The 21,679-nt window shown below is 52.1% G+C and overlaps 1 protein-coding gene across 7 annotated transcripts in view; it reads right to left on the bottom strand.

Annotated features, from left to right (window-relative positions):
- CBFA2T2 (CBFA2/RUNX1 partner transcriptional co-repressor 2) overlaps window positions 1-21,679 on the bottom strand; it is a 51,713-nt gene that overhangs the window by 15,827 nt on the left and 14,207 nt on the right. Inside the window, exon 1 of one of the 7 annotated variants that reach the window (XM_048963536.1) lies at window positions 19,395-19,827. The exons of 2 other annotated variants lie outside the window; for them this stretch is intronic. In XM_048963536.1, the coding sequence (XP_048819493.1) occupies window positions 19,395-19,410 (16 nt within the window). In that variant the 5' untranslated portion in view covers window positions 19,411-19,827. 4 more of the 7 variants (XM_048963538.1, XM_048963539.1, XM_048963537.1 and 1 more) reach the window with 4 other exon arrangements.

Below are 21,679 nucleotides of genomic sequence, written 5' to 3' on the forward strand. Positions count from 1 at the left end.
CACATCCATTTCATGAGAACCAGGCCTGCAAAACAGGCTGTGAGCGAGGATGCGAGCCAGCCCCTGGCTGACCAGGACTGAAAACCAGACAGCCTTTGTCCCATGCAGACACTGCCTTCCCCACCCCCTCCTTGCACATTTCACTATTTAGAAATATTTACCGGCTCACCAATGGCAACACAGCCGTGCTGCCTCCAGAGGCACAGGAGATGCTGCAGGTCCCAGCACAGCTGGAATCGTGGCTGAGAGCTGAACACCAGCGCAGCTCCCTGGGTCACATTGCACCAAGGCCCATCCTTGCTGATGGCTGAATGCCCCAAGCATCAAGCAGGACACCTGCCTGCCCTGGGACACTGATGGATTTACCATCAGCAAGGCTGGTTCCAGCCCAGGTGCTGAGTGCTCCCATGCAGCTCTTCTTGAAACGCTTACAAATGTTGTGTCTGTTTTTCCAGCAGTGCCTGCAGCACACGGACTGAGCACATTTATGGCACATTGCTCTTACCATTGCTGCCAACTGACCCGACCTGGGGATGACACAGTGACCCAGGAACAGCAATTTGAAACACAGAGGGGCTGCAGCACTGCGGTCCCATGGGGGGCTCCTCCATAGACATGGAAGCATTGGGACATCACACAGGAAGATGATTCACCAGGAGCAGAGAAAAACCTGAGCGTGGAGACACTGTTCTAAGCCCAGCTCGGTGCAGGAATGCCACATCCTCAGGAAGCTGATGGGGCAGATCCTGCAGCGCTTGGAGTCACGGCTTTCAGATGCTGCAGAGCTCCTGCCTGGAGCAGGACAGCTATGGCACACAGTCTGTGCAGTGTGCCCATGTGGGGCGGGCGCCTGCCCCAAGAGCCCACACTCAGTGATTCCCCTTACAGAAGCCTTCTGACTACTGTGTTTAGTGCAAAGAGAGTGTTGCTATGATAGGTAACCTCAGAAGAATGGCTAACATTTGCTTGCGCTGTAAACTGTATATAGAAGCTGCTTTAGTAATCTCTCCCTGCTTGTGAGTTCAAGAAAAGGCATGGGTGAAAAGAGCCACAAGCCAGGGAGCATCCCAACCCCTCTGGAACTCACATTAATAATACTAAATGCCTTTGGTAATCAGACAACAAAGTAACAAAAAGAAAGAAAAACACTGCAAGGTGAGAAGAGGGCACTGCCTCCCTGTACAGCCAGGCAAGGGCTGTGGGGCAGCTCGGGGGGGCAGGCAATGCCCCACACCTCTCCCCACTGCAATTTTGCTGCGCAGATCCACACAAAGCCAAAGCCCTGAGCTGGCTGCAATGCTGAGCCACGAGCACAGGGAGCAAAGAGCACAGGGAGAGAGCAGCAGCACTGAGACAGCACACAGCACGTGGACGCTTCATACACATTTCTGTGATAATATTTATACGTGCACAACTTAACACCATACCACAAGCCCTACGCACAAGCACAGGCAGTATCTGTAGGCTGTTAAGCCCTGCTGTCAGCTGCAGACGGCAAAGCCTTTCCTGCTCCTTGATGGAAAGCAGATCTGAGCCTGTGGCTGAGGAAACACAGCGTGGATGGGGGCAGACCCAGGTGCTGTTGATGCAGGTGTGGGATGCCCTTGGCTAGGGCTCAGGATGAAGGAGGAACCTGCTGCACCCGGGCTGAAAACAGCTGCACAGAGCCCCATTCACTGGGCTCAGGCACTCCAGCTTAGCAGGCTGTAGCTTTCTGAGAAGTCAAAACAGGGAACACATTGGAAGGAGTGAGGGAAGAGCATGCTGAGCATGGCACAGCACTGCACGGCTGGCTGTAATGCACGCATCAGGATCTGCTTTTTGCTTTTGCAGGTGGCAGGGTGGAGACAGCCGTGTCACAAGAAGACTGTATCAAGGCTTTGGCCACTCAAGGTTGGAGGTGAGGTCTGTGAGTTTAGCCAGTCGATGTCTTTTGAACAACAGTTCAGAGTCAGAAGAGTAAAAGTAGGTGACAGTTTCAGACAGAGAGAAGAGGTTTAATTGAAGTAAGAACCTTCAACTTCCACGTAGTACACATGGAAGTGTGCACAAATATATCACAGAACAGACAAGACTGAAGCAGCCACTCCTCGAGGCTCAGAGCCCCAAGCTTCCACACCAGCAGCGTGCTGGGCACATGGGCACAGCACATGGCACGGCCCACCCCTGGGTGCCCAGCAGTGCCAGGAGACAAACCACGCTCTGCAGGCACCACTGCTTCCTCTGACCTGAGCCTCATATGTAACACAGTCACAGAGCTCCAGCCGCTCAGCCAGACAAAGCCTTCCTAGAAGCAGAGGCTGAGCAACCCCACTGAAATGGGAATCAAATCACAGCTTTAGGATAAAGCAAAGCCTGTCCAGGTGCCAAAAGAGACCATCTGAAAGAGCAAAGCAAAGGACTCCGGTGCCACGGGGCAGCAGAACCCTGGCCACAGCCTAGGAGAGCTGCTTCAACACAACCCTATACATTACCCTGGAGAAAAGGCCCCAGAGCTCTGTCCTGCTCCACGCACCACGCTCACACCATGCTGCAGCTGGCTCTGCAGCTCCTGACAGGCAATCTGCATGCAAAGAGAAGCAGCACCCGTGTAACCTGACCTGCTCGAGTAAATAGGGTGAAGTGAAATATGGCTCGCCACCTCCCAGCTTTGCTGAATGTTTATTTTGAATAACATGCTTATCTGCTCCAACTGCTCACCATCTGTTTCCAGTCTCCACCAAGCTAATATTTTTCACATTTAGGCACCGAGAAATGGGAAGAATTACATTTAAATTTTATTAACATCTTCCCTCTGCTCCGAGGTCGCCATTCCCTCCCCTCGCCAGCTCTGAGCCATCTGCAGAGCACCTCTGCAGCTCCAAGGGCTGCATGGAGCTGCCTGCATGCAGCTTCCAGCAGCTCATTGCAGCTCCAGCACCGCTTCGAGGCAGTTCCCAACCCTCAGAACTAAACCGAGGAAGGACCCACCAGCGTACCTTGTTGCAGCACTGTGGCATCAGGAAGCGATGGAGGAGGAAGGCAGGAAGCCTCTGGGATGGGGCAGCTGGCAGCAGCCCAAGGAAACACGGGGCTGGGGTACTCAGTCCTCCTTAGGGGGTGACAGAGAGCTCTGAAGTCAGCTTTCACCCCGTGTTGCTGGGTGTATGGCACAGCCAAGCTGCGACCTGCAGGCCGTGGTGGGAGGGAAGGACGGCGCCTCGTGCAGAGCCCCGCGGCACTGCGAGCTGCTGAGCCTGGGACCGGAGCTTCGTACATCAAAAATAAACGCGTGCATCTCCTCTGCCATCTCCTCCTCTCCCACACACAGCTGCTTCGCTTTAAATCGCAATTCGGTGCAGTGCTCAGATAGAGGAACTTGAAAGAGCAAAGTATGTTATCATTTGCAACCAGTCCAGAAAGCAGTTAATAAGGGAAATAAGATTAATAATTGATTCCTGACGGCAGACTGCAGATCGCCATCTGCTTTGCCCTTCGGTGCTCTCCATAACACCCTATCAGTGCTCCCACCCCGCAGCCCATTCTGGGCTCTCCTGGTTCCCCTCCTCTCGTCCCCACTCAGCACCGACCCACTGAAACAACCCAAAATATCTCCGTGCAGAGGTCTGCTTTCAGAACCTATTCCATAGCTGCTGCTTTCAGCTGGAGTCCCCTCTGGAAAAGCACCAGCCCATGGGACAGGGCGACAACAGCACTGTGTGCACATACCCTGCACAGCGCTGCGAGGAGCCCAGCGGGGAAAAGAGTTCTCCGAATGGACCAGACTGCATTCAAAGCAGGGTTTAAAGACGAAGCTCTGCTACGATCTGCTAAGGTTTAAAGCAGAAAAACTCTGTTATGAAAAATCCCATATGTTACATAGAACAACTCAGCACTGCAATTTCGGGTGTGGGAATCTTTTTTTTTCTTCCTGCTGCAAAGCAGATAAAGGTGTGACTTCCATACCTGGAAATGCTGACCCAAAAGGCAGAAAACTAGCTGCAGCAACCTCTAACTTCTGGAGGTGTTTTCTACTTTCACAGAGGCTTTGAGACTCCTCTTTACACACAGCTCGGCCTGCTCCATAGCTCCTGCCCTCCAGATGGAACACATCAGCCCAGCCCCATCTCAGTGCCCTCCTCTGTCATGGGAAAATGCCACCACAGCCCAAGGAGCTGTGTTTAATTGGCATCCTCTTATTGCTAATCAGCTGTGAGGGGCTCTCTGCAGCTCCTAATGGTCAACAGAAGTGCACTCACTGATTTAAAGGGGCTTCGGAGCAGAGAATGAGGAGATGCTGCTGCTGAGCACCCACTGCCCATGTGTCCCACAGGCAGCTTTCTGCTCGGCCCTGCAGCCTCTGCACAGCAGTCTGTTTGTTGCTGGCAGCAGAAATAAACCCCAACTGGTCTGTCCTGAGCTCCCAGGCTGCCGACCCCTCCTCTCCCCTACCTGGTGTTCAGTTCCCTAGCCCTTGGTTTGGGAGGAAAAAAAAATCAAGCTGTGGAAGAGGAGGTGATTTTCCACCATCCAGTTCTGCACAGAACACAGCAGATGTTGACAAAGCCGCTGTTTCTAGGTCAGTGCAGCCCGCTGCATTACAGGCTCACCAGCCCTGTCCTCACCAGCTGAGGAGCAGCCACATGGGGAGCTCCCTTGGAGGAGCGCCTCCAGCAGAGCCCGCTCCTCTTCTCGGTGTGTTTTGACCTCCAACACCTGCAGACGTGCTGCTTCGTGTGAATCAGATCAGGGTCAAAGCACCACGGCACGTGTCCCCATCGCAAGGCATGGAGCAAAGCAGCAGCTGGCCCATGTGGCAGCACAACACAAGCTGCTTGGGGTGCTGTGCCTGTGTAGGAAATCCCCGTGCCCAGCCTGCTGCTCCTGGTTGTAAACTGCTAGGGAAAGCCCCTTCTGACTTCCAGCATGCCACAGAGACCTCGCTCATCGCCAGCAGGGCTTCAGAGATCAAAGCTGGAGGTTCACAGCTGCCCTTCCAAGTGCAGACTGAACAAGGAGGGGTATCCAAGGCCCCCCTGCAGCCCCGGCCCCACACTGCAGGGGTTGCAAAGGGCATGGCTGCAGGGTCTGTGTTCCTGAGAGACCAGAAACAGTGAGGGAAGAGCAAGAGGCAAACACGAGTCCTGATGAGGAGGAACACCCCTCTCCAGCCTCATGTTTTACCCGAGCATCCCTGAGATCAGATGGCACCTTCACAACAACACAATTTTCCATCACCATGCTTTCCATATGTGCCTCTTCCGTAAGCTGGGGAGTTCTCAGCCCTGTTCTCCTCCACCTGAACAAAGAGGCACGTACAGACACCTACAGAAATGTACACCCACATATGGCAGGGTCAGCTCGGAGCACCTGGGAAGTGAATCCAACAGAAGGTAAAGGAGAGCAGCCTGAAAGGGGTTAAGAGGAGAAAAAATTCTCATTTCAAATAAGAAAACAGATTAAAACCCATCACAAACTTAGTCGTCCAGTAAGCAAAGATTTCAGGATTTTAAGCCTCATTATTAAAGGTGTACAGGAGGACAGTTTAAGCTAGGAGCTTCAAAACCATGGTTTAGGATCTCATCCTTCTTCCCTTCCTCCCTCTCCATAGCCCTGCTGCTCAGTGACCTGCTTCCCATCATCACAAACCAATTTAGACAACGGCCAGCACAGAGCAGACCTGGGCTCCCTGCATCGCAGTGCCGCTGGATGAATGAGAAGCACGGCCGCCAGCACTGCACACTGGGACTGAGCGGCTCCACCTCACAAACCAACCAGCAAAAACCCTCAAAGCAAATCCCCACATTTATTTTAAAGTGCTGTTTTCCTTCCTTCTACAGTCACAGGGAAGGCTGTGACACAGTGCCTATAAATGTCCTCTAACGATACAGCAGGCAGAGCCCCATCTGTGCCTGGGCACAGGTGAGACTTCTCACTACGTGTAAGTGCACCTGCCTTCCAATTACACTCACCAGCCCATTAGGCAAATGAGATTGCATCTGAGAGGATATCTGGAAAGTCAAGAAACAGGCCCTGAAGTAAGACATGCTTTATAACCCGCGTGAGCTGAGCTGGGCCTTGGAATGCAGGGCATATTGGGCTGTGCTCGGTGTTCTCTGGGTTCCTGCTGCAGCGCTCAGTGCTGGTGGAGTTCTGAGCATGCGGAGCTCAAGCCAAGGATATCTGTGTGCCCTGCACGCCCACTCCTAAAAAATATGGCCACTTCTGCAGGGCCCTCATCATTGCCAGGTTCTGCCTTGCAGTGGGAGAACAGATCATTTCCATCTATCCAAAACAGACCACGATATCACTGGCCCAAAACAATTTAGACCGCTGCTGGGTTTCTCCCTGCAACTTGGGGATCAGCACTGAGCTCCAGGACCGTGCCAGCACCCAGGGACACACAGCAGCAGGATGGGCTCACAGCAATGTGTGGTGCCACTGAGGGCACAGGGAACAAACTGCCCTGCTCAGGTGATTTGAGGAATCCATCTGCCTGCACGGACTTTTTTTTTTTCTTTCCCTCCTGTGAGTTTATGCAGAACAGAGACAACCTAGCTCAGCTCCCAGCATCCAGATGGCACTTGCAAACCTTGTCTGTGTATCAAATGTTGTTTTTTAGATCAAGTGTCCCTGGTTGACAACACAGAACTTGGAGATGCTATCTTTAGAGAGGCTCTTCTGCAAAGAAGCACCCTTGGAGCACACGTTGCAGGGATATGCTAACATGGCAGCTCTCAGCAGGCACACACAGGTCTGTCTGGGGGCTCAGGTACCACGGAAAGAACAGAGCACAGCTGAAGCTGAAGGGTAACCCAGCCCCAGCTAACAACAAGCCCTGCAGGAGCGATCCATCAGTAAGACTGCAGAGAAAGGTTAACATCCAGCACTGCAGGATGTGCTCATGGCAAAGTCCACTTGCACGCAGGAATGATGCTTACCAAATCCCTACCAATGGAGCTGGAGCAGCTGAACACAGGCAGCAAGCTCTGAGATTTCATTCCTTCTTTCCCCCTGGAGGTTTGGAGACTCCTACCCCGCTCTGCTCCTCACCTCAACACAAAGGTCCAATAACAGACCAACAACAACAGACTGACTTCCTCCCAGTCTTTATTTCTTCCTCCAGCTTTCATGCATGAATAAAAGCACAAGCTTTTAAATACTCCATTCACAAAGAGCAGAACTCCAAAACTTTCAGTTTTGTATATTTCTGAAACAGCAATGGTAGCTTCAGTAAGTAGCTGTAATCCTTGCTAGAGCAATATCAACCTACCCCTAACCTTCAGTTGCTTTCCAGTCTCCTCAGCTCCAAGATCATTAAAGCAATTGTCACCTGGATGGGAAAACGCACCAAACCCAGCTATGTCCTGCACACTGCCATGAGCAGCACGGACATGGGGAGAACACAAAGGGGTGTGCAGGAGCAAGGAAGGTCCTGGCTCAGCTCAACCCCTGCTCCAAAGGTGACACCGACAGTGCAAAGGGCTGAAGTGACCCCTCCTACCTGCTGCTGAAAAGAACATTTCAGAGCAGCGACATCAGGTAAAGCAGCAGCTTCTGAAAAAGAAAGTGATCCAGGAGGCAGCTCCTTCCATATTGCAGGCGCTCACAGTAAACACCATATGGCCTGCTAATTTAATTAGGGAGAAGAAACCCCCGAAGTTTGAGATTTGACTTTGAAGGGTTTAAAACAAGTCTGAGGAGAATTGCTCAGCATACCGCATGAGGTTGCTGTCCTGCTCCAGCTGTCCTACAAAGCCCTCGCCTGGCACTCACCTGCAGGCAGGAGCCACAGAAGTGCCCAACCTACAGCCTTGCCCCACATTGCTGGGTCAGCAGAACTAAAAGGATTTCTCTGCTCTTAGCACATCTTCCAGTGAGCACATGAGGGAAATGAGCTTTCTCTTCTCTGACATGGGACAAAAAGCAAGTCCGGAGCCATGAGCATCCCAAGCATCCCAACAGTGTTCTGCCACTGCTGGGGTGGTATTCTAAGGACTGGTGTAATCTGGAGGAAAAAAAAAAGGTGGAGAAGTAAAATGGGACCTCCTTCTTGCTCCAATTTGGACAATTCACATCTCTCAGCATCCAGGGTCTTTTCAGAACCAAGGCTGGGACTCATTCCTGCTGGGCACAAATCTATGGGAGTACATCAGCCCTTCAACGAGCTGCTGGGCCAGCAGCCCCCAGCATAAACCCCATCCATTGCAGCTCTGCAAACTCCTTCTGGGAGACCAGAAGTGCATCCTATGGGAAACCCATTAGCACTCCACAGAAGTGCACAGCCCAGCCTCCCTCCAGAGTCACCAAACTGGGCCACTTGTGTCATTAGGGCAGGAGGGCATGAGAGATGCTGTACCCGATGGCTCCAACACAACAGATCCAGCTGTGCTCACCCATCCCTGCCTGTCCCATGGCAGTTCAGGGCTCATGGGCTGCTTCTTGGGGTGAGCTCCCAACCTTCCCCTTGCAGCGGTTGCTCCACAGGAACAAATCTGTCCCTGAATCACAAGATGGCAGTGAGAGGCACAGCCCCACAGTGCTCTGTGCTGCTCTATTGGTGACAAACTCAGGAGAGAGCTGGGGTTTGGCTGCAGCCTGCTGCCCTCTTATGAGCCATGCTGGGAAAAGGCCACGCAGCTCCCAGCACTCTGCAACCTCTGTTTGCACAGTTTTCCTCCGGCTCCTCTCCAGAAATGAATTAACCACCAACCTGTTCCTTTTCTGTTTTTCTTCCCCCCCCTTCAACCCATCCTGGTCTGCTTGTCTGCTTAACAGCAGTGGCACACCAGTCTGCCAGGAAGACGACTTTCTCAATTTTCAGGTTAACAATAAAAAACCCCAGCAAACATCCAAAGAGCAGCAGACTCCTTCCTGTGAGCAAGGAACCTCCTTCTCAGGACACCGCAAAGATTTAATTTACTGCCAACTGCCCTCTGGCTATTTTACATTTATGGGGTGGGGGTGAGGAAAGGAAGGAGGCAGGAGAGGGCATAATTAGCTCTGCTTGTAAAACGGTCATCGCGGCGGTGATGGTGGCTGGGACGCAGAGCCCATCGGGGGCTTAATAGATTTCAGGGCATTGTTCTGTGGGAGCGCTGAAGTGTGCATGGGGTGGGGGGAATGAAAAAAAAAAGGAAAAAAAAAAAAATCAATGAGTGGATCCTACTTCTTGCCACAACCCCATATGGAAGTAATCAAGCACGAGGGTGGCAGCTGGGGCCAATAACAGTCACCTGCAGTTGAGGGACATGGGGGTTTCGGATGGGTTTTTAATGCTAATTTCCATGGGAAACAATGCGGGAGCGCGCGGGGCGCAGCCGCCGAGAGCAGTGAATGGCCCCGATGGGAACAATGGCTGCACCTGGTGCTGCAGCACGGCCGGCACGCGGCACCGCACATCTGTTCCGCCCCACACACACAGCGCGCAGCAACAGGTCGGGCTGCCGGCCCGCAGCCAGCACTGCACACCTCGTCCTGCCCCTCTGGGGAGAGCTCAGCGTGGGGCTGCACCGATACGGCCGTGCTGGTTTGGTTTTCCAGGTCCTTTGGAAGGGATGGCTATGGGTGCTGCAAGGGAGGCTTGCTCCTCACCAGCAAGGAGCCCAGGGAGCTCATCCACAAACCTCCAGCTCCGTTGTATTTTACACTGAACAAAGCCAATCAAAGCCACGATATTATACTTTAGAATGCTTTGAGACCTCTGAAATTGCCACTGTCCTCGTGCATGTCTGTGGCTGACACACAAACTAATGGGAAGGCCAAAGTCTGGTGACAGAAAGTCACACCAGGCTCAGGGGCTGAGTTCAAGCCTCCATACTGCACCACAGCAATGAGAGCAGCACCTCCTGCTCCCAAATTGAGGTCTGTGCTGCTCCCATCTCCAGCTGTTCCCAGGATGCCACCTGAATTAAGGCTCCACTGCAGAAAAGTTTCAGGGCTCCTGGAAAGCTGCAGCACTGCTACCCCAGGGACCACGCTGCATCTGAGCCCATCTCACAGTGAGCTGCTAACAGCAGCCCTGCACAGGAGGACTCTGGGCCATAAAGGGAAGCTTGCAACATCATGGTACTGGTAAGTCAGCTCTTCTGTTACGGGGAACAAACCCAAGCAGCAACAGATTATGACCAGCTCAAGTTCAGATGTAAGACATCAGCCAATGCTGCTTTAAACCTCTTACACACGCACAAGTCCTCAAAATGAGTCCATCCAGCTATATCCTATAAATATTGTACACACACATCTTGGTTCTTTTTCCTCCAAACCCTGAAAAATTAGAGCCAAACAAGCAGAGGCCCCTAGCTGCTCCATCCCAAAGGACCTTTGGTTCTGCTAGCTTCATAAACTCCTGCCCACCCAGACAGGACAGCCTGCAGAGATCACAGGGTGCAGGACCCCACACAACAGCACCACTGTGGCCTTTTCACTACTGGATGGAGTTTCTGCTCTTTCCTTGGGGCAGTCTCTGCGTAACATACTTCTCAGATTAAAAATTTATTCTGCTTGCTTTTAGCAAGCCTCCTGCCCCCACAACCCTTCAGACCCTCTGCTCACTGCGCTCTCCTTGTGGTCATTCTTTGCCCAACCTGACTCTGCTTTGTCCTCTTCACCCAGCTTCCCACCCAGGGTCCCTGGGCTGCAGGGTTTGCTGTCTGCTAGAGTTGGGGTAGCTCTGGGCACCTGGCAGAGGATCTACAACTGTTCTGTTGAAGCCTCAGTAGTCCCAAAGTCAGAACACCATTTCCATATAAAACTGAAAACCAGAGTCTAGAGCACAGCTCTGAAAACATCTGCACTCAGAGATGCCACACACGTACTATAACCAGCCACCAAGCTCCAAGACATCCCCATCCCAACCACCATGCTCAGCTCCTCACACACCCTTAAATCCTTCCCTTCATTTTTCCTTCTACAGAACCCACAAAGGAAAAGTTTTCCCTGGGACTTGAGCAAGAACCTGAGGCTTTAGGTTGCTCAATGGCCAATTGCACCGCCCTGATGCTAGCAAAACTTCCGCCTGCTCCTAAGTCCCTGGAGCAGCTGCTCCTGCAGCCAGCAGTGTGTTCACGTGCTGGGCAAAGCCCCATGCAGGCAGGGCTGCTGGCCTGGAGCACAGGGTTCTGCCCCTGGGCACTGCATAGCCTTGTCAGAGCTTTTCTGCTCCTATTTCCTCCTTTGTGCTGCTGTGCTGTGAGGCGCCCAGCTCGCATAGCTGCTGTCTGCTGGCTCTCCTGGGGACACCGAGCAGACTCAGAATCGTATTTAAAAAAAACAACAACAAAACTGTATCCCAGCCCTTTGCAAACTCCAAGAGAAAGCAAAAACTGGGGTGGGAATGCAGCATGCCCTGGAGGGGTGCTCCCAGCCGGCTGCTGCACAGGAGCGTCTGCAACTGCTGAACTTTCCCAAAACCAAGGGGAAAGGGCAGGTTTGGAAGAGGAGGTACGTCAAATTGCAATGGAGTAAAGCAGGAGCTGAGATGCAGCAGCTGCAGCCCAGCAGTGGAAGCGTCAGGGCAGGGAGGTGCGCTCCTGTGCCACATCGATCCACAGATTTACATGCTGGGAGCATCGGCTGCTGCGCGAGGAGCGCGGAGACAAAAAGGAGCATTCTGACACAATGCAGAGAAAGGCGAAAACGCAGGGAAGTGAGGAGGGCTGGGGGCTGACGGAACAAATCTGCCTCTGCAGATTTCCCCCAGCATCAAAATTTGCATGCACAAATGAGAGCGAGACGAGGCACAGCAGAAAAACGCATTTTGCTAAAGCACACAAAAACCTCCCTGGCTCTGCATTTCCCCAGAAAGCACCAATCCCAACCCTCCGCTTAGGAAAAATAAAAGGGGAAAAAAAAAAGAAATCAAACTGAAACCACTCCACGGCAACACAGAGCGAACCCCCCCGCAGCTCTCCCCTGGCTCCATGTTATTTCAGCTGCAGGATCCCTGCGTCCATGCAAGTTTCTCCCCCTCCCGCCGCCAGCACACGGGCTCGGGGTGCTCCCCAGCACCTCAAGCCCCCCAGCATGGCACCATGAGCCCCTGCGGCTCCTTCCGAAGCAGCCGGCTTACCCTACGCGGCGAGGTTAGCGCAATCCAGCTGCTGTTGAATACACCTCGTTTCGCTGCAATATAAATAAAAAGGCTCTTCCTCCACCGCTCTTAATCTGGGAGCGCAGGCTGAGCCCAGCCTTCCTTCTCCTTTCATTAGCTGGACATGTGTCAGGTCCCTCACATCTGCGATTTCTCACTGCCTGGAGCCGCCTGTCCGGTTCCAGGGAAACACAGATGGCTCCCAGATGGGGAGGTCCCGCCGAGCCGCCCGGCTCCCACCTCGCAGCGCCCGCTCCTGCCCGCGCCGCGCTGCCGGGCGCCTCGCCAGCTGCCAGCACCGCCCCGCACGGGACGTGGCGCGGGTCTGTGGCACCGCGCAGGGACACCCACTCCTCCGTATACAACGCTGAGCCCCCGGCATCGGGCAGGGCCCCGCGAGCTGGGAAGCAAGTCTCTTGTAAATCATGGCCGGGAGGAGCCTTCGCCTTTTTCAGATTGGGGTGAGCTGGGGAATAAAGTCGCCCATCGGTTTCCTGATGGTTCGTTCCCCCGCGCGCAGCAAGCTCTCGTGTGCGCTCCCCTGCGAGACCCCGCCATGGAGTCTGCGAGGCGGCATGTGGGAGCAATTAGGGGCAGCAGTGAGATAACAAGAGACCGATGTTGCGAGGGTACCAAATGAGGGCTGGAAAATTCAAAGGAAGAGCAATTAAATGTGTAACATATTAGCTGGGATCGAAGAGGAAGTGTTAAAGCAAAATGTAAATCCTAAATGTTTTATAGGTGGAGTGAAGCCCACGAGGGCTGCAGGCGTGTGAGGGAAAGCTGCTGGACATCCCTCTGCAGGACCATGCTGTGCCCTAATGCAGCATGGTGGCTCTGCCACCCACACACAGCCCCTTCCCCACGAGCAGCAGCAGCACACTGACAGCAGCACAGCTGCCCACATCCCACCCGAGGAGCAGAAGCGATGTTGGAATTTTGCTTGCAGAAATATCCCGCTCTGCAGCCTGGGCACTGGAGCACACAGGTGGATGTCAAGTGCTCAGGAGGAACTCACCACAGCAGGCTGTGTTTTGCAGGTTCAGGTTGTGATGTAATCCTTATGAAGTGTTTGCAGGCAGTTTTAGCTCTCCCTCCACCAGCCAGACTTCTATGTACCTTGCCAGGACAGCACAAGAGCTGCCACTGCCCAGTGCAAGGGATTCTCATTCCCCAAAACCAGAAATGACACAAGTTGAACCCTGCACTCTGTTGGTGCACGGGTGGTGGGTATTTACTCGCTCACAAGCACAAGAACACCTCTTGTCAGGGTCTTTCCACTTGCACCCCCATACTGCTGCCATCCTCCTGGACTCCTGCAGCTTGGTGGCCCTGCAGAGCTACAACCCAGGACATCACCAAAGCACTCCAGCTCAGCGTTCTGGCTTGCCGGGGCTCTGACACTTGCAATGAAGGTTGTGCAAAATACCAAAGCTCTCAGTATTTCATATGCCAAGACGGAAAAACCTCTGTCTAACCTCTGAGTTAGACAGACAACAAAGCAAGACAAAAAGCAAGCAGGTCCATGAGCACCAGGATTCATAAAACTGATCTCCACGGTCCCAGCACCCAACAATTTGGTGCCTTGCAGCATCATTCTGCAGCTCCACAAGGTACAAGGTCACACAGCAGCTTTGCCCATCAGGACTGGCTCCAGGCAGAGGGAAGCAGCCCCAACGTTGATGGCACTGAGCATCAGGCACCGCAGCTCCTGCCCTGTCCTGCGGCACAGATCTTACCCAGGAACTCCAAGACTGCTGCAGGAGCACAGGGGAGGAGGAGGATGCAGATGCTGCAGCCAAACTGCAGTGATGGGTCTCTGGGGCAACACCATCAGAGAAAGCCCTCTTAGAAAGCAGGCAGTGTTCTGGGGCTAATTGAAGCAGGTTAACTGACACCCCCTACGCCCTTCTTTAATCTTATTTTAATGCAAGGACCTCAGTGTAGACACTGGACTAAACAAGAGCATGACGATGTCCAGGTCGGAATTGCTGCTTGCTGCCACACCTGCACCAGCCCTCAAGTCACACTAACAAGAGATGGGGGAACCTGGGTGCCACAATGAGCCCACACTGCGCTGAGCCTCCTGCCAGCACTCCTCGCAAAGCGAGCAAGGGAAGATGAGAACCGTTGAGAAGCCCTGAGCCACGGCACCTACTGCCCTCGAGCAGCTCACCTGTGTAACCCACAGGCAGCCTGCCCTCTGAAAGCACATCACACCAACCTTCCAAAGCCCAGATCCCTATGTCCATGGACAGCACAATGGAAATAGCAAGGCCAGCCAGCAGCAGGATGGAAATTGCTTTCCCCGACTCACCACGTCTATCTGCTGCTGCTTTCTTCTCACGGCAATGTTCCATGGAAAGAACGATGCAAACAAAATTTGAACAGTGGGAGCTATTGATACCTGCTGCTCAGTGTGGTTTCTGAGGAAAGTGGGGAAATCTGAAGAATTTTTCCAGTTTGCAGTGGAATTTGCATGCCCATCACAGCCCATTCCCACAGAGCACAGGGGACCTGAACTTCTTCATTTCCCTTCAGTGCCACTGTATTTCAGAACCACTGATGCTTTACTTTCTGCCCACCATGCTCTTACCTTGGAAAGAAGCTCAGCACGCACTCGTGGCAGCCCGGGAAACCTCTGCAGTTCTGGGCTGATCACTTTCCATTGCACAGAAAATAAATCCAAGCACACCAAGGTGGCCAAAGCCATCTATCAAGCTAAATGGAAACTGTAAATTCATGCTAACTGGAATCTGATGGAAACCAATTGGGAACCTCCTCCTCCCCTAGACCTGGGTTTGGCAGAGAGTCTGATGTCTCATCACCTCCTTTGTGCCTCCCTCAGAGGCTGCACCCCTCCCAGATTTATCACATTTAACAAATATCTTCTTTTTAATACCTCCATCAAGTTAGCACACAGCAGATTATGTTAACAAGCTTAATTAGTCAAGTAAAGCTAATCATATTGCCTCATACACGTGTAGGATTCAGCATTTGTAGCATTTCAACATTACCCAGAGTAATGCATGCACCAAAGGCTGGCTTTAAATGAATGAGCTGAATTTACACCCAGAACAACTATGATGAAACACTGAGGGAACACCAGTGGAAGCAAAGGTTCACCAATTAGGCACAACCTCACCAAGTTCCTGCAGCCTCACTTATGGCTGCTGACTGATGGCAGGGGGAGGAAGGGAAAAGGACTCTGGCAAAGGCAGCCTTGCTCCTCTGACCACATACATGAAGGAAACGCTCAGGGGGTGATGTCCCATCCAAAATAATGGGGGAGACTGGTTCCCAAACCAAAAACCCATGCTACGATTAGAAATCCCAGTCCGCAGTTGTCATGGGTATTAAAACCAAACGTGGAAATATGGAAAAAATGAGTAAGCCCGTTTGAATAGTGTAAAACCCAGCCTGCAGAGGATTAAGTCCAGTTCAACAGCTCTGCAGCTTGACAATATTTTCCAAAGAGCAAGGTCAAAAGGTATGAAATCAACAGCAGCCCTGTTGGATGGCTGAGGTTTGTCACAAGCACACACCCACCCCTCCAAGGGCAGCTTTGGTGACAGTGGCTGCTGGGCAGCCATGCGGGGACCAGCAGGAGGGCCTGCAAGCCAAGCAAGCACATGGGAACACACCTCAAAGCAACACAATGTGTGCTTTTGCTCTCATCCCAGGAAGGGCAGCATTTACAACCAAAACCAAACAGACTGTGGCAGACCCCAAGCCCTTCCCCATGGTTGGGCCATTAAGTGGCGGCTCGCTTCCTGCCCTCCTACCATCCGTTTTCCCCTTCCAGGACAATGTTCTCACCCTGGGAACTCCTTTTCTTTCACCTCACACCACTTTCACAGAACCTTTCCTCCTTCACCGCACATTTCCCTCCCCTGTGCCCCGTGGTCAGCACAGCTGCAGGCACTTTGCAGGCAGCTGCACATGGCACATGCACTCCTTGTGCTACCACACGTCCTGTAACACAGCACCTCCATGCCACGCTGCTGCCCACGAGGCTTACGAAAATATCCTCCATTCTGTTGTGCTCCTTTTTTCCAGCAAAGCCCCTGACTGAGGGCTTCAGGCCGGACTCTCCAGCTGGTGCCAGAGCTCTGCTGGTTTGCAGTGTTAGTGCTGAGCAGAGCTCCCTCCCTTCCCCCCCACCAAACAACCCAAACCACATGGTTTAAACGGCAACTTCCCTTCTGGTTTTGTCGATTTTTTAATTTTTTTTTTTTCTTCAACATTTTCCTTCCCAACGCCTGTACTTGTCAGCTCCTCTTCAGCTGTCAGCTGGCCCACGAGGGTGGATGGAGGGGGAAACACAAAAGCCAGCCCCAGCCCAGCACTCTGTGCCTGGCTGACATCCTGAGCTTCCTCTGCTGGCTCCAGGCAGGCTGATGTGGGCACTGCTGGGAGCGATCCGTGCAGGACAGTGCTGTGCTCCCCTCCTGCCTGCTGCTGAGCGCTGACCATGGGAAGGTGTGCAGGGCCTCGGCAGGGAGCTGCAGCCAGAGGAGGCAGGAGGAGGGAGGTTGGATCATGGCTGTGCCCCAGTGCTGCAGTGTGAAGAAATGTTAATTAAACGGGAGGCTCGTTAAGAGAGCTCAGCCTGCATCCGGAACCTCCTCCTCCTCACCTTTCATCCTGCTGGATGCTCCTTGCTCTCATTCCTTCTATTCACATTTTGGTGCCCTGTAGCCATTCCTCCTTCCTTTCCAGATCCTCTTCTCCTTCCCACTCCATGCTTTCAATCTCCTTTTTGGCCTTATTCCTGCTCCACAGCCTGCCTTCACCATCTCCCTGGCACCCACATGCCCCATGGACAGCCCAGCAGTGTCACACAACACCTGTGCCCAACCACTGCTGCTAGCTGCAGCAGCCCAGCAATGCACCAACCAAAAACCAAGAGGCATGAGGAGCTGGGACAATGTCTGCCTGCACTGCTATTTGCCTTGGCACCGAGAGGTGCACAAAATGCAGAAGAGCAAGATGTTAAGTGCAGAAGGTGAAAACCACCAGCTGAAGTGCTTTATGGCACCCAGCACATCTCCCCTTGCAGGCAGGAACAAAAGCAGGGCTAAGCGACACCAGTGGTAACATGCAAAGCCGAACAGCTGCCAGTTTGGCTTGTGCATCACCCTAAAACATCCCCTTTGGATGTGGGAGGGTTAACTCCCTGCCAAAGATCAGCTCTGTGTAAGAGAAATGAAACAAGAAAACAAGTGAGGAAACACCATTCTAGAATCATTAAGGTTTTGAGACTCTCCAACTGGCTTCTATTAGGATTGCATCCATATTTGGGCGCCTGGAGGAAGGAAAAATAAAACAAGACCGATTTGCAGAGGCACAAAGCCACACACAGGATCCTTGATTCGCCTTTGCTGCCTGCAGGAGGTTGGTGTACAGCACTAGGAGGTCCAGGAAGGGTGATTGAGGACCTGAAGTTCTATTCCCTTCATTTTTGTTACAAGCAAAGCCTACTTGCAGACTCACAGCAGCAGGAAGTTCATGTTTACAAGTTTTCAAGAAAAAAAAAAAAAAAAAGTCCAGCATTCCTGTCCTCTGTAATGCAGTGGTGAGACTCAGCTCACGTGGGAGCCCCCAGCCCAGGGCTGCATAGAGCTCTGCCTGTCTGAAATACCCAGCCCCAGAGATACAGCTACGGAATAGCCAAGGGCAGAAGGAAAACAGTAATTCAGCAGCTCAGTGGAAAATACACACTGAGATACTGTAACCATGCCTGGGAAAAAGCTTTTAGCATCATGGGTTCACACTCTGAAGAATCTTAAGAGGGTGGAAATCTATATTCAGGTACTAGCACAAAGCCTTCTCCTCGTGCTCCCTGCTATGTCCTCCCTAACAGATACCAAAAGACCACAATCCTCTCGCAGAATTAAGGCACAAAGCAGGGAGACCCCAGGCAGCCTGCATTCCACCAGGATGCCAGAGCCACATTCACATTGCTGCATGTTTATTTAGGCCATGTTGTACAGTTTAGTAAATACTACAGAGCGCCTAGGGGAAATCCTGATTTCCTGCACACATATTGGTCCCAGGGAAAGTTTCAATCTTGACAAATGGCTGCTTTCCAACAGAAAAATGATTCAATCAGAAGATTCTTCACCAGATTTATAAAACAAACTCGTTCAACAAAATGAGTGCAGATCATTGCAGCAAGACACGGTGCAACAATCAGAAAGACCAATGAGGTAGAACAGCGATACAGAAGGCATAAAGACAAAGGGACTAGTGCGATAGAAAGGTGTTGCAAAGAGAAAGTAAAGGTGCTCACCTGCCTCTGAACATCTAATCGCAGGGAAACCTGCACAAGGGAGGATCTCAAACCTCCAACCAAGAAATCCTTCCTTGGTGGCAGTCAGCCCTTCAATGAGGTCTAAGAGAGGTGCAGCCAGGCTTCATCTCTTCTGGTCCCACAGTTCAATTGCACCTGTGCTCCCAGGGCTAGCTGGGTCCTTTCCCCAGGTGCTCAATCAGTGGCTCAGGCCATAACTCAACAGTTACCAACACATACAGCCAGCTTCTCCCAAAGAAGCAACAGAACAGGCGAGCAGAGCACACAACTCATCCACCTTGGAAACAAGCAGGATTCAATGTGTGCTTGTCAAAGAGCAGCACTAAGCGTAGCACACGTGCACCCAAAGCCCTGTGTGGGGCTGCCCATCAAAAATGTAGTGTCCACCCCACCTCCCACAGACAGCCACACTCCCACAGTGCAGCAGTAACAAGATTCCCAGCTAGATGAGAGGGATGGAGATGAGATCAGCACACACAGTTAGCGAAGCCTGTTCCTCCATCCGCAGAGCTCTGCTGGCTGTGCAATGCCTGCCCCACCAAGCCAGCCATACGCACAGAAACACTTCAGACAATTCAAAGAGAGGGGTTTTCAACAGCCTCACAGGAACAGTTGAGTGTTACTTTGAGAACCACATGAAAGGAGGCAGAGGTGCACAGCACAGGGCTGCAGTCTGTTAATTCACACAGGGAAGAGACTGAGAGTTATCTTCAGTCCAGAACTGGCTGACACTCAATGTGAAATTTGAACAGCCATCAAAATCTTCATTTTGTACACCACAAGTTAAAAAAAAAAACCAAAAACCAACATACATTGCAATACACCTCCTAATTTAAACAACAGCAATAAAACCTTGGAGTAAGAGGAGTAAGAGATGAAAAAGACACACTCACCAGCAATGCTGCTATGAAGCAAGGTTAGGTGCAAAGGCACGCATTCTTGAAATAGTTGATTTGATTTGGCTGCAGTGCTACCCAGGAAAAACCAACAGTTCAGGCACACACTTACTTCCTCTTCGTTTCATTAATCCACCCCGAGCCCACGCTGTCACCACACAGTGTGTATTGCAGGCACTTTGCCTCCAGGCTGTTCTGCCCAGGTGAAGCAGCACATCATTCCTCTTTTCTTAACTTTTCCCAGCTGTGTTTTACTGACTATCCCCAGCAACTCCACCTGTTCCTGCAGATGGAGCAGCTGCAGCTAAAGGCAAACACCTGGTCCTGCTGCAGCAGGGGTTCAGGGTTACAGCAGCTCCTACCCGGCTTGTGTCAGTGCTCGGCACAATATGCTGCTCCTACAGAACCAAGGCCACCTAAAACCCCGTGTGCTGATTTTTGCACTGAGCAAGGTTATTAGCATACAGTCAGCTTCTGCAGACTAGTTGCCTTTCACAGCCAGTGGGACACAGAGCTGAGCAGCAGAATGGCCCTGCTGCAGCTCACTGCCATGGGTCTTGGCTGGGATCATGCCTCATGGCTGCACTGCCCACCTGCACCCAGCTCCCACCCTTCTGCCAGTCCCAGTGCCATGATAAACACATCTGGGTTAAGACCAGGAGGTGGGGGTCGGCTTCTGCTCCCAGGTAGCAGTGACAGGACGAGATGGAATGGCCTCAAGTTCTGCCAGGGGAGGTTAAGGTCAGATATTAGGAAAAATCTCTTCTCAGAAAGAGCAGTGATGCAGTGGCACAGCTGCCCAGGGAGGTGGTGCAGTCACTGTCCCTGGAGGTGTTACAAAATGTGGAGATATGGCATTGAGGACTGTGGTCATTGGGCACGGTGGAAGGGTTAGGGTTGGACTTGATGATCTGAGAGGTATTTCCCAACTTAATGTGTCTATGATTCCAAGATGCAACCACAGAGAGTAGAGTGGCATGCTTACAAAACCAAGCAAACCCATTGCCCAGCAGGTTCCAAGTGTCTGGGTGTAACAGCATGGTGAAAGAAGTTACCTGGTCCTTAGCCCTGATTTTTTGAGGAATTGAACCTAATCCAGAATCACAGTCCATCTGACTTAATCCAAAATACAATCCAGCTGATTTAGTCCATCAAGGAAGAAGGTCCATCAGATTTAATCTATTTTGGAAGTATGGAGATAACTCGAGCAAAAATTAAATTCTGCACAGACGAAGCTGACAGATTCAGGGATTAGTTCAAGAAAGCCCAGGGATCAACTTAGTTAAGAAAGATCCTTCAGCAAATTAAACTGTTTTCCTGACTGCTCACCTCAGAAAAAGGACAAAACTCCAGACTTCCCAACTCAGCAGCACAGGGACAGGACCTGGGAGCAGCACGGAGTGCTGGGGCTGCCATTCACACCTCCAAGGCTCTCCAAAGTCTTCCTGGACCAAGCCCAACAGGGCCAACATCAGTGCAAACCCTTTGCAGGTGCCAGTCCGTGTTGCTGTTCCTCCTCACCTGTGTCTCAGCACAGCCCCACGGCCAGAAGCTGGCTGTGAAAACGGAGTGCTCCCACTTGCTTGACCCATGCAGAATGGGTAACCCCAGAGGGATAATCCTGCTTTAAGAAGGGAACAATGGGACCTTTGATGAAGCATACAAATTTTATAAAAGCCCCACTAAAACATTCCTTTGTCTCTGGTAATGGATGATGGACCTCTAAAATGAATGTTGCATGTGCCTGCCTTAAGCCGTGTAACGTAATACAAGGCAGGCAGAGCAGGCTTCTCTTTCTTGTATTGCAAGACACCATAAAATCCGTAACAATGCTGAAGGCAAGTTTCCCATGCCTACACATATCTGTGTGCTGCCTCTGCCACAGTGTGCAGCTCGAAGGAGCTCGTGGCCAACCCATCCAGCCCCATCCCGCAGGGCAAGGCCCCTCTATGCGCCACAAATGGGCCTGGGGACAGAGCGAAACCTGCAGCTGCTTTCATGCTGAGGCGACAGGGACTGGGCTGCAGCACAAGGCGATCCTCACTCCTGCTATTAGTCAGCCTCTGTGAAACTGAGAACCAGTGCCAGGATTTGCATTAAAGAAAACCAACAAAAACAGTATCTGAAAACAATTCATTACAACCTAGGTGCAGAAAGCCGCTTTATGCTCACCGTACAAAAATCCTCAAACACTTACTTGTTCTCTGACTTCGTGGTACCTCGGTCCAGCAGCACAGAAGGGACATTTCAGCACTTTGTTTCACCCTTCAGTGTAAACACACACACAGCGCTGAGGAAAAGCAGCAACGCTGTGACCTGACACAACCACCGTGCTGGGGATCATCCCCATGCCGTATCAGTGACTGGAATTACCAGGGCTTTGCCAGCAGCTCAATG

Source organism: Lagopus muta, chromosome 16 (assembly GCF_023343835.1).
Source record: "Lagopus muta isolate bLagMut1 chromosome 16, bLagMut1 primary, whole genome shotgun sequence".
NCBI lineage: Eukaryota > Metazoa > Chordata > Aves > Galliformes > Phasianidae > Lagopus > Lagopus muta.